This window comes from Leguminivora glycinivorella, chromosome 10 (genome assembly GCF_023078275.1).
Source record: "Leguminivora glycinivorella isolate SPB_JAAS2020 chromosome 10, LegGlyc_1.1, whole genome shotgun sequence".
NCBI classification, from domain to species: Eukaryota; Metazoa; Arthropoda; class Insecta; order Lepidoptera; family Tortricidae; genus Leguminivora; species Leguminivora glycinivorella.
In genome coordinates, this window is record NC_062980.1 from 21,754,691 (window position 1) to 21,768,736 (window position 14,046).

A 14,046-nucleotide genomic window follows, 5' to 3' on the forward strand; every position below is an offset into this window, starting at 1 on the left:
TTTAAAATTTTAGGTAGTATTAAAATTTTAAAAAGTGTGAAAATCTCGAAAACCAGGCGACTTTTACTAAACCTTACACAGATAGAAAATATCTCTTCAACCAAAGAAACCTATTTGAACCAAGAGATATCCAGTTTCCCATATCAGGAAGATTTTAATTACTTGATATAAAACATAAAATGTCTCGATGTTTATTACTTGCACTAACCATTTTATATCTTAACATGATTAGCAAAACAATCTTTTTTTAAAAACTTAATCATTTATTCCAAGAGCGTAAACGTTTTGTTCAGTGATAATTATTACTCAGAAGCAAATCAGCAAGTTCTTAAAAACAAGTATAATATTTCTTGGTTCTAAGTAATAAAATTGTTGTTGTATTAAGAGTTATGACGGTTTTCGGTTAAGAGTTATGCATAATTAAAGTAAAAGTTAATGTTTCTTGGGGTGAAACAATTAGTTACTTACACCAAATATATACATTTTTCATTTTAAAAGTTCTGACGATATTAGATGAAGATTTACATGTTTGAAGTTAGATTTAATGTTTCTTGGGGTGAAACAGTAAGTATCTTAAACCAAATATACTTACTTCTTGGATGTAATTTATCTTATTTCATTTAAAATATATAATTTCGAGTTCCCCAGCCATTTAGAGAGAGAGAGAGAGAGAGAGAAATGGAGCGGAAGCACGTTTAGGATAGTCCTCAATAATAGCGCGTAGTTCCCAGAGGGAAGCAGGGGGCTATTATGTCGGAATTTGTATTCCTATGATTCGATACATATCAAGTTCCAACCGGCGAGCCTAACCAAATCGGGAAAAATCTTAACACCGCGATGTACGAATTCTATGGGCTGGGGTCAGCGCCATCTAGCGGGTTTTTTAGGGTTCCGTAGCCAAAATGGCAAAAACGGAACCCTTATAGTTTCGTCATGTCCGTCTGTCCGTCTGTCCGTCTGTCCGTCTGTCCGTCTGTCACAGCCGATTTACTCGGAAACTATAAGTACTACAGTGATGAAATTTGATGGGAATATGTGTTGTATGAACCGCTACAAAATTATGACACTAAATAGTAAAAAAAAAAAGAATTGGGGGTGGGGCCCCCCATACATGTAACTGAGGGATGAAAATTTTTTTTTCGATGTACATACCCGTGTGGGGTATCAATGGAAAGGTCTTTTAAAATGATATAAAGTTTTCTAAAAAACATTTTTCTTAAAGTGAACGGTTTTTGAGATATCAGCTCTCAAAGTCGTAAAAAGTATGTCCCCCCCCCCTCTATTTTTATAACTACGGGGTATAAAATTCTAAAAAAAATAGAGGTGATGCATGCTAATTAACTCTTTCAACGATTTTTGGTTTGATCAAAGTATCTCTTATAGTTTTTGAGATAGGTTGATTTAACTGTAATTTTGGCAGGTGTATAAATTGACATAATAAGTTTATTATATTTGCTGCTACGGAACCCTTTGTGCGCGAGCCCGACTCGCACTTGGCCGGTTTTGGTAACTAAACCGGTGTCGCCGCTCGGCGCGCGAACTAAATCTTGAAGCAAAACTTTATTATTTTTCGATCTAAACGTGTTGATTCTCAAATGGAACTTGTAGGCATTAAATCAAGAATTTGTGATATGAAGCCAAGAATGTAATAAATCTTGACCTAAGTCCGTGTTGATTTTTTATTTAAAACCTGCTCGAATTATGAATGAAGTCTATAAGCATCAAACCAAGAATTATTATAATCAAGCCAAGATTGTTCTAAATCTTGAAGTAAAACCTTGATATTTTTTGATTTGAACTTGTTGATTCTCAAATGGAGCTTGTAGACATTAAATCAAGAATTTGTGACACAAAACCAAGAACTTAATAAATCTTGACATAAATCTGTGTTTATTTTTGTTTTAAGTTATTCTGGAACTTTGAATGGAGTTGCAAAGCATCAAATCAAGAACTATTAAAATGAAGCCAAGATTGAACTAAATCTTGACGTAAAACCGTGTATTTTTTTTATTTAAACTTTTATGTCTTGACTGTAGAACGTAAAAGTTAAATTAAGAAATTATGATTTCCTATTAAAAACGCAGAATTCTTGTAGTTAAATTGTGGTGAATCTTCTTTTAACAGGTTTTTATTTTTGCTTTGATAAAGGTTACTTGAACCAAAGACGTTTTTTAAGAACTAGCATATTCATACTAAAACGGTGTAATATTTTGTTGCAAATAAATACTTCTTTGATTCAAATCTGTCCTATTTGTACCAAATGTATATAAAGTTACGACTGAACAATTTTGATTCTTCTTTGAAAAAGGAATATCCCTTTAGGTTAAGACCATGTTATTAGATGAAGAATTATATTATTCCTTTTAAATAACAGTGTTTGAGAGAGTTTTCCGTCTTAAATTAAAATATCTTTTCTATCTGTGTAAAGTCGATTTTCTGGACCAGTATAAGGTGCCCTCTTGGTGGTTAAAAGGTTGTCCATTAATTACCGGGCACCCTGTATAATATACAAATACTTATATACATAGAAAACATCCATGACTCAGGAACAAATATCTGTGCTCATCACACAAATAAATGCCCTTACAGGGTTTCGAACCCGGGACCGCGGCTTAGCAGGCAGGGTCACTATACGCTAGGCCAGACCAGTCGTCAAACCAACTTATTTTTTTTTAATTTAACAGTGTTTAAATCTTCTTAGGTACATTTTTTTGTTTTTATTTTGCAAGTGTGATAATGATAAAAACCCTAAAAAAAAAAACATAGTGTGTAACTCGGGGGGAGCGATTTACCTTACTCTCGTGTCAAACATTTAGGTAACTTCCACCCCACATTGCACAATGTATTATTGTTATTGTAGGTAATGAGTAACTAAATATTGATGACGTTAGTTAACGTTCCAATTTCATACCTATCAGCAAAGAGGATCAAGTATTATAGAGAGTTACTGTCAAAGTAAAATATGTAATCACAGTGCATTGCATAGACTGCCATCTCTCGACACAAGCTTTAAACTTTTAAACCTCAGTTTTGACAATTTGGCCCATATTCTTAGCATGATATGTGTTAAAATGTCAAATATTAATTTTAGCGCCATCTAGCCGAGCGTTCCTTAAAGGTTTAACGCCATCTAGGCCACCGTACCTTCTTTTATATGGTTCTGAGGTACGTTTTTTTCTTAGAATGTAGCTGTCTATACGGAGTTACATATGTCTTTGCTATCAGTGATATTGTAGTTTTTATAAACCTTCGAATATAACACCAACCTAATATTTATTTTTATTTTGTTTTATTTTGTTTATTTTAGGGATAAAAAACAACTATATAATAACGGTTACAGTAGGAGGTACAGAAAATATGAATTACAATATGTATAGTCAACAGCATTATAAATAAATAAATAAATATTGGGGACACCTTACACAGATCAACTTAGCCCCAAACTAAGCAAAGCTTGTACTATGGGTGCTAAGCGACGATATACATAGATAGATAAATAGATAAATACATACTTATATACATAGAAAATATCCATGACTCAGGAACAAATATCTGTGCTCATCACACAAATAAATGCCCTTACCGGGATTCGAACCCAGGACCGCGGCTTAGCAGGCAGGGTCACTACCGACTGCGCCAGACCGGTCGTCCACGGGTAACTTTAAACAATTTGTGGTTGCCAAAACAGGAACTGTCTTAAGATTTTGATTACAAGACAATTTCTTATTACTTATTAGCTTATTACAAAAAAATACAATTAAGAGCGTTATAACATTTCGGCGTCGGGCGAAATTAGGTATTTTACCCGCCGCGCGAGCCCAATATGCCGACCCTTTCTAGCACGTCTTATCACTCGCTCGCACTACAATAATGGACAAAACAATCTTGATCCTTTCTATGGAATTTTGATAACAACCACAATCTACTATCTCGATATAAACTTTTGGTTTCTAATAAACATTATTTTGTACGAAAATACGAGAATATAGCGCGAAATAATATCAATTATGTTATAATTTATTTAAAAAATTAAAGTAATAATTATAAAAGTAGACCCCATCCCAAATATTTGCTTTTGTTATATGATAAGTATTAGAGTAAAGTATATATTAATATGATGATAAAATAAGACAAATACAATTCTAATTACTTCAAGGTGGTGCTCAGGGTCTGATGATGGAGCCAGATGGTGGTCACCAATATCAATGAACAATATGACTATACAACTTCGTGGTTTACATGTCATTCTAGCATTTTCACTTTCACATTTCAAGTGCATATACCACGAGTATAGGTTTTCGGGTGTGCTGATTTAAAAATTAATGACCGATTTGGAATCTGACATTGCTGACTGTCACTTTGACACAAAAGTCGTCATGGGTGTCGTAAAATAGGTTTTAGGGGGTGCTGATTCCAAAATTAATGGCCAATGTGGAATCTGACATTGCTGACTGTCACTTTGACACAAAAGTCGTCATGGGTGTCGTCAAATAGGTTTGCGGGGGTGCTGATTCCAAAATTAATGAACAATGTGGAATCTGACATTGCTGACTGTCACTTTGACACAAAAGTCGTCATGGGTGTCGTAAAATAGGTTTTAGGTGGTGCTGATTCCAAAATTAATGACCAATGTGGAATCTGACATTGCTGACTGTCACTTTGACACAAAAGTCATCATGGGTGTCGTCAAATAGGTTTGCGGGGGTGCTGATTCCAAAATTAATGAACAATGTGGAATCTGACATTGCTGACTGTCACTTTGACACAAAAGTCGTCATGGGTGTCGTAAAATTGGTTTTAGGGGTGCTGATTCCAAAATTAATGACCAATGTGGAATCTAACATTGCTGACTGCCACTTTGACACAAAAGTCATCATGGGTGTCGTAAAATAGGTTTTAGGGGGTGCTGATTCCAAAAATAATGACTAATGTGGAATCTAACATTGCTGACTGTCACTTTGACACAAAAGTCGTCATGGGTGTCGTCAAATAGGTTTCCGGAGGTGCTGATTTGAAAATTAATGACCGATTTGGAATCTTGACATTGCTGACTGTCACTTTGACACAAAAGTCGTCATGGGTGTCTTCAAAAAGGTTTCCGGGGGTGCTGATTCCAAAATTAACGACTATTTTGGAATCTCACAGTGCTAATTGTAATTTTGACACAAAAGGAATCATGGGTGTAGTCAAATAGTTTTTAGGGGGCACTGATTCCAAAATTAATGAAATGATTTAAAAAGTAATGACCGATTTGGAACCTGACATTGCACAGTACCCCTGGAAAGGAAACCTATTTGACGACACCCATAACGACTTTTATGTCAAAGTGACAGTCAGCAATGTCAGATTCCAAATTGATCATTAATATTGAGATCAGTACCCATGAAAACCTATTTGAAGACACCCATGATCACTTTTGTGTCAAAGTGACAGTCAACAGTGTCAGATTCCAAATTGGTCATTAGTTTTCAAACACCTCCGGATACCTATTTGACGACACCCATGACGACTTTTGTGTCAAAGTGACAGTCAGCAATGTCAGATTCCAAATTGGTCACTAATTTTGGAATCAGCACCCCCTAAAACCTATTTTACGACACCCATGACGACTTTTGTGTCAAAGTGACAGTCAGCAATGTCAGATTGAACATTGGTCATTAATTTTGGAATCAGCACCCCTAAAACCTATTTTACGACACCCATGACGACTTTTGTGTCAGAGTGACAGTCAGCAATGTCAGATTGAACATTGGTCATTAATTTTGGAATCAGCACCCCTAAAACCTATTTTACGACACCCATGACGACTTTTGTGTCAGAGTGACAGTCAGCAATGTCAGATTGAACATTGGTCATTAATTTTGGAATCAGCACCCCTAAAACCTATTTTACGACACCCATGACGACTTTTGTGTCAAAGTGACAGTCAGCAATGTCAGATTCCACATTGGTCATTAATTTTGGAATCAGCACCCCTAAAACCTATTTTACGACACCCATGACGACTTTTGTGTCAAAGTGACAGTCAGCAATGTCAGATTCCAAATTGGTCATTAATTTTGGAATCAGCACCCCTAAAACCTATTTTACGACACCCATGACGACTTTTGTGTCAGAGTGACAGTCAGCAATGTCAGATTGAACATTAGTCATTAATTTTGGAATCAGCACCTCCTAAAACCTATTTTACGACACCCATGACGACTTTTGTGTCAAAGTGACAGTCAGCAATGTCAGATTCCACATTGGTCATTAATTTTGGAATCAGCACCCCCTAAAACCTATTTTAAGACACCCATGACGACTTTTGTGTCAAAGTGACAGTCAGCAATGTCAGATTCCAAATTGGTCATTAATTTTGGAATCAGCACCCCCTAAAACCTATTTTACGACACCCATGACGACTTTTGTGTCAGAGTGACAGTCAGCAATGTCAGATTGAACATTAGTCATTAATTTTGGAATCAGCACCTCCTAAAACCTATTTTACGACACCCATGACGACTTTTGTGTCAAAGTGACAGTCAGCAATCTGAGGTACTACATATTCGTAATCTGAAAGTAATCAAGTCAATAATTTCAGTTATTTTGAATCGACTATGATTCCGAATTATTGGTAATAGTAATGATTGTATAGATGATTAGTGATTCCTTTACATGTAATGGTAATTTACCGTTTCACTTGATTATAGTATGAATTTTTTGAAACGAACGTTTCTAAACAAAGGCATTGTTCCTTTTGTGTTGAGCGGGAGCTTCTGTTTAGGCACGTGCTAAGACAACAAGTTAGTTTAAAAAGCAACTGTATCCTGATAATTGTAAGGTTCAAATCTGTGCAGTAGCAAATTTGAGATAGATTGTTTTGGAAATGTGAAGCGATAGACCACACCGGTATAGTTGCAAGTACACAGCGCTTCTAATACATACTTTGATACTTGGTGGTGGTGGTGTAAGTAATGAAACACGTAGGTATATCACTGTTATTTTTTATTAATGATTTTGTTAACAATCAACAATTATATATAGCAATATATAAATAATTAATTACATAAATTTTAGGTACAAGTCTTGATATATAAAATAACATAAATAACTAAACAAACCGTAATTTAAATTATTAGGAATGTTTGTCTAACAATTAGGAATATAAAAAAATCAATAAAAAAATTTAAATTGTAATAACTACAGTAAAAACAAATAAAATAAATACTTTAGTTACATACAATAAATCTAAATTTCAAAGTATAAATAATACAGTACGAAAAAAATGTGTATGTCTATAGACTTGTACCTAATATTTATGTAATTAATTATTTATATATTGCTATATACAATTGTTGATTGTTAACAAAATCATTAATAAAAAATAACAGTGATATACCTACGTGTTTCATTACTTACACCACCACCACCAAGTATCAAAGTATTAGAAGCGCTGTGTACTTGCAACTATACCGGTGTGGTCTATCGCTTCACATTTCCAAAACAATCTATCTCAAATTTGCTCCTGCACAGATTTGAACCTTACAATTATCAGGATACAGTTGCTTTTTAAATTAACTTGTTGTCTTAGCACGTGCCTAAACAGAAGCTCTTGCTCAACACAAAAGGAACAATGCCTTTGTTTAGAAACGTTCGTTTCAAAAAATTCATACTTATACATTACAAGTAATCTGACACCCAGTAGTGTCAGATTACAAAGTAAAATCAAGTAATCGTGTAATCCGGAATCGATTACGATTTCCCCATCTCTGGGTTTAGTTATATGGTTCATTGGTACTGGTGACCACCATCTGGCTCCATCATCAGACCCTGAGTACCACCTCTTGTCAAAGGTCTTGTTGAGACGAACCCAACGAGCCTAAACACGAAGTCGTTTACTTACATGGTTCACTGGTACTGGTGACCACCTTCTGGCTCCATCATCAGATCCCGAGTACCATCTTGATGTGTCTTATCATCTTGACCGTATTGTAATTTTCACATTTTTATCATCACAACGTTGTAATACTTTAACATTTAAACATAACAAAGTATTACAAAAGCAAATATTTACGGATCTAGGATCAAATTCGTTGGTCGCTGTTTACACACACACAATGCGAGGATAGCCCGTGTAGAAACAAGGCGTCCGACCCACACAACAATAAATATTCTCGACGTTTGCGATGAAAACTCGGAGACCAAAGTGACATACGTCTTACCTCCTCGAGCTCCGGCGCGGCACTGAAATCGCAGGCGTCCGTCGCCGGTAAAATAGCGACAGGAAGGCTAGTTTTCAAAAAATTGGCAAAAAATCATGATAAAATATTATAACGACAAATGGATAACAGCAGTTTAAGCACATTGTGCAGATTATTTATATACTAAAATAACTTCGATAACATGTAGATTTTCGGAGAAATGATCACTTGTTTCGATGTATTTTCAAGACAAAATTGAGTTCGTTTTACTTTCAATTTCTCAATTTCAAAGGATTAAATGATAAATATTGTTTAATGGGCCTTAAGTACAAGATATTTGGAACTTAAATTTACCTCATTTATGAGAGTGATCTTATCAAATTGTACATAATAAGAGCTCCGAATTCTGTGCTTCACGCGGTTTTTTCTAAACGAGCATCAGAAAAACAATCATTACTAATTGAAAAAGCTTTTTTTTTCATATGTTTTTTATTTAACCGACAGTTAATAAGATGTTCTAACTGAAACAAGTACTTTCACTGTCTTTTAGTATGAGTAAAGTGTACAATTTTGTCGATAAATATTGTGCATTTTACAATATATCGCCTTTTTTTGTCATAGCGCTCTTAAGGAAGGATTATACATAGGTACTACTAAAATAAATCTGTAAGGAGTGGGCGTTAACTTCGCTTTTTTGTGTAGCCTAATTACCTAAGGTGATTAGTGTACAAATGTGCTATTTATAACGTCAAGGTGACAGAAATATCTTCTTACTTCATTAGATAAATCAATGTCATGTAGTTTCATAGACAAAATTGCAAGAACGGGTCTCTTATGTATAAAAGAAAAAACTAATTGAATAGGTTTTTAAAAATATAAGGCCTGAGATGGCGCTCGGAGCGATAGGCTAGTTTCTTATACCTAAAATAAAATATTTTTATATTAAAGGAAAAAAATGGAAAAATTTACGCTTCCGGCGGGACTTGAACCCGCACCATTTTTGCATGGTGCGGGTTCAAGTCCCGCCGGAAGCGTAAATTTTTCCATTTTTTCCTTTAATATAAAAATGTTTAGAATCGTTAGCAGACGTTTCTGCTTAATAAAAATTAATTTAAAATAAAATATTTTATGCAGTGCACGAAATAAAGCACCACATAATTAGAAGACAAATATGGACAGTAGTTATGTTTAAACATAATTTATATTTAATGAGTCAAAGCGATAGATATAAAGTAAATTAATTGACCGAGACGTCACTCCTCAGTATTTCATAGTAATTCCATATTAGCAAATCGTTTTGACAGTTCTTAAAAAGAAGCTGATTTGACTAGTAGGACACTAGCCTATTGCAAGGCGGGCTCGTCAGATGCAGCACTCAGGACACTTATATGAGCTTCAATTGTTTGACATGCACGCCGCACGCCCCGCCCCGACGCACGCCCAATATCAGCGTGCACTCAGGCCCACTTTCGCAACCAAGTACCCGCCTGATAGGCACTCGTGAACTTTGCTCAGATGCCGGAGAACCCGCTGCGCGGGTTATTGTCATATGAGCGGGCGGTTATAAATTGCGACTGACGAAGTGCGCCATTTTTTGTCCGGTAAATAAAATGCTTATACACTTTACATACAAGGATGAATGATTCAGGTAAACAGGTAAAAGGCGACTAGCTAATGTTTTTTTTTTACTCTGGGAAACGATAATAAAAAGACATAGTACATTGTGCAACAAGGGGAGGAAGTTGAATATTACTAACGAGAGTAAGTTAAATCGCGACGGCTTGCCGGAGCAACTTAAAGACTCGAGTTTGTAATATTCATACTCCCCGAGTTACACACAATGTTTTTCATCACACTCACAATGAAAAAAATATGTAAATAGATGTAAAAAAGTTAAGTACGGTACAAGCAATTTCATTCTTCACGTTGGGAGAACGATTTTTCTATAACTCACGCTCCGCCTACGTGCAATAGCTTTTTTACATCTATTTACATATTTTTTACATTGCGAGTGTGATGAAAAACATTGTGTGTAACTCGGGGAGTATGACTATTACAAACTCGAGTCTTTAAATCGCTCCGGCAAGCCGTCGCGATTTAACTTAATCTCGTTAGTAATATTTAACTTCCTCCCCTTGTTGCACAATGTACTATTTCTTACCTTTCTCCATAACCGGTCCATTGATCTTCAGCAGAGATGGACACATCAGTTTGTTCTTCACTTGGAACTTGCAAGGCTCCCTTCCTTTTAACAACACGGCGTCTAGTTCCGTGTAATACGGGAGCAGTTTGTGGTTGAACTCCAGTCTTAGGACCCTGTGGAAGAGACCAATTTTATTGTTTCACACAGACAGACCGTCGTTTTTGCGTCGGGGGTTAAAATGACTGAATGATTTTATAGGTACAGTCAACCAACTGGAACCCTAGGCCACTATATAGAACTATGTCACAGTGACGTTATAAATTAAATTGTAGGAAATCTCTTACTGCTTGTCATTTTGACATGGTTGTAGAGTGGCCTAGGGTTCCAATTGGTTGACTGTACTTCATTATTATGTAAATTAATTGCATTTAATGTCTCGTAAAGTTATTGTGTGTAATGAACGGGACCGACCGGGCCGACACGACCTTCAAGAAAAGAATGTACACCCATCTTCCGGCATCGCACCTCCAACCCTGTTTCGGATGTCGGGTGTCAATGGGCGGCAGCGATTGCTTACCATCAGGTGATCTGTATTCTCGTTTGCCTCCTATGTCAAAACATATTTTTTATATGTGTAAAAGTTTTACGACGCTATGCGTGACGCTTGAGAGCCTAGTGTGCGGTGAACCTTATTGACATCGACGGGTCGCATTACTCAATCGTTTCTCGTGAAATTCATATCATAATAGTCATAAGACAATATATAGGTACCAATATAAAGAAATCTATCAATTCTATTTTTGTATTTTTTACGGCTAAGCTATGGGTCTTAGCAAAGCTAACCCACAACACAAGGCTACCAGGTTTATTAGGTACCTAGTACCTACATTGTCCACTTGCGTGATGTATTATAAGGGATATTACCAGGTTGATGATGAAAACTATTACTTGTAACACTTTTACTTTATTCGTTAATTGGGTGATTCTAAGTTAAGAGGTACTTTGGACGGCACTGACAAAAAAATATATTTTTTCAAGATAATACTTCATAATAACATATTTATTTTATAAAACTAAATGTTTTCTACCTGGGCACTCAAAATTATTACAGAAATTCATGTAAATTAGTCACAATCAGCTCTAATGTAGGAAAAATGTCTCTCCCTGGCCTGTCCCCCAACCGAATTTATTTGTCAACAAGTAATTATGACTTTGTTAAAATTCACTTATTATTTTAATAGCCTTAATTTTACAAACATAAATAACTAAGGAACAGTATTTTATGAGTGGAATTTCTTATATTACTGTATTTAACAACAATTATGAACTCCAAACTTTGTCCTACGTGTTTCGTGTCTCGTCCCCTGGCTTTTTAGTTTTCGTTCAAAAGTCGGTTTAATTTGTTAATCTGTGGAGGTTCTGTCCTCTAATACACAGGGTGTTATGTGAAGTTACCGTCAAGATGCGCGTAAGGCAACTATGCATCCGTTTTGTTGATTATTTCGGCCACGGCACTCGCTGGGTACAGAAATGTTGAGTGAATGCAGTCTTTCCTCTGGTCACTTTTATTTCACAATCATTTGTTTAAATACTAATATATATAACAATATCCACTGTAAATGTTGAATATATTGTTACGTTTATTTATGAATTGCGTACGAGAAACACTTTTACAGCTATTTTTGATTTTCATCGAAAATGTATCTCCCCTGGCGTATCAAAAAAGCCAGGGGAGATACTTTTGTACTAGTTTTGATTATTTTTATTTCCGTTTTCTCTTAACCTTTGTTTAGCGTTGTACCTATTTTTATTTTAGCTTTACGATAGAAGGTTTTCTTTCCAGAAAAACGCAACTATTAAGAAAAAAGAGGACACATTCACATTCAACTTCATATGAAATTTTCGTGAAGCTGTTTAATAAAAAGGTTTAATACTGATATTAAAAGGATAGGTTTTTGTTTACTTGTTGCCTATTGATTGTACATTAAAATTATTTTTGTTTTAATGGATAATATGGAGAAGTGAAAAATAAGACAACTCATTAAGGAATTATCACTTTTCTTGCTGTAAGAATGTTATGAAATGTAAAGTCTGAGTATAAATAATCAATAATTATAATAAAAACAATAAATAGAGTTAATTCTTAAAAAATAAAACTAAATTTTTCATACAACTGTCTCTTCCCTGGTCACAAAGTATCCTCCCCTGTGCAACAGTATCTCCCCTGGACTGAGTATTTCCCCTGGTCGCTGATAAAACACGATAAAACAAATAAATTGACTGGTCCTCTTTGTAAACACTTCAAATTGGCAGTTTTAACTAATACAAATAAACAAATAGGTAAAAAACAACAAAAAAGTTCGCGCCGTCTCTCCATACAACGTATTACCTCTTAACTTAGAATCACCCAATTACAAACATAATAACAACCAATTTACAATAAATACTTAGTCACAGTATAATAAAGAGTACTATCTTAGTGTACACGTTTTCATGTGTTTTTTATTTCGTAGAATTTGATGTACAGGTACTTACAATGATGTGTTTGAAACAATCAAGTTTTTTGCGTTAGTACCTACTACCTATATCTTTGGGGGCAATAAAGAGCGCGATTGTTTTTAACATTCATAAGTGTATAATAAACACAACTTTAATTTAAGAAATAAACTGTTATCTACTCAATTTAAATAAAAAAACCGGCCAAGAGCGTGTCGGGCCACGCTCAGTGTAGGGTTCCGTAGTTTCCCGTATTTTTTTTTTCAAAAACTGTTCAACCTATCAAGTTCAAAATAATTTTCCTAGAAAGTCTTCATAAAGTTCTACTTTTCTTTAGTTCTGATTTTTTTTCATATTTTTTTAACTAAGAACTTATGGTTCAAAAGTTAGAGGGGGGGGGACGCATTTTTTTAAACTTTTGGAGCGATTATTTCCGAAAATATTATCATTATCAAAAAATGATTTAGGTAAACCCCTATTTATTTTTCAATACCTATCCAACAATATATCACACGTTAGGTTTTAAACGAAAAAAAAACTCACTTTACATGTAGGGGGGGGGGGGGGGGTACCCTAATAAAGCATTTTTTTCCACTTTTTATTTTTGCACTTTGTCGGCGTGATTGACACACATATTGGCACCAAATTTCAGCTTTCTAGTGCTAACGGTCACTGAGATTATCCGCGGACGGACGGACGGACGGACAGACATGGCGAAACTATAAGGGTTCCTAGTTGACTACGGAACAGTGGCGGCTGGTGAAAATTTCTGCTAGGCAACACTGAGCAAAAATAAACCTACCTAAACATTAGGTACTTTACTAGTAAAAACCTACCTAAACATTAGGTACTTTACTAGTAATCAATTTTAGGCAAGCCGGTGGGAATCGGCTTGTATGGACCAGCCGCTGCTGCTACGGAACCCTAAAAAAATTAAAAATCGATCAAAATATTACGATACTAAATCTTTTTGTTACTAACCTGGTCAACACATCAATTTGTCTAATCGGAGGGCTGAAAATCCTCGGTCTGTCCCCCGCATACTCTGGCTCGCCTTCCCAAAGTAACAGCCACATCGACGGACCCTGGGCCCAGATACGGACAAGAGCGCCGGGATTGTATGTCTCGAACACAGACACCTCAACAGGGTAGACCGCCTTCTCAAACGATACTTCTGTTGGAAGAGAAGTTTACAAAATGGGATATTCAAGACTGAAGTTGGTA

The 14,046-nt window shown here is 35.4% G+C and overlaps 1 protein-coding gene across 3 annotated transcripts in view; it reads right to left on the reverse strand.

The window, feature by feature from the left end:
• LOC125230079 (F-box/LRR-repeat protein 4) overlaps positions 1–14,046 on the reverse strand; it is a 65,115-nt gene that overhangs the window by 48,610 nt on the left and 2,459 nt on the right. For 2 of the 3 annotated variants that reach the window (XR_007177485.1, XM_048135084.1), the window contains exons 3-4: positions 13,804–13,996; positions 10,345–10,499 (exon numbers count right to left, since the gene is read on the reverse strand). Coding sequence is in view for 1 of the 3 variants with exons in the window: in XM_048135084.1 (XP_047991041.1) it covers positions 10,345–10,499; positions 13,804–13,996 (348 nt within the window). In the remaining 2 variants the exon portion in view is untranslated. The remainder of the gene's footprint in view (positions 1–10,344; positions 10,500–13,803; positions 13,997–14,046) is intronic. The other variant, XR_007177486.1, reaches the window with a different exon arrangement.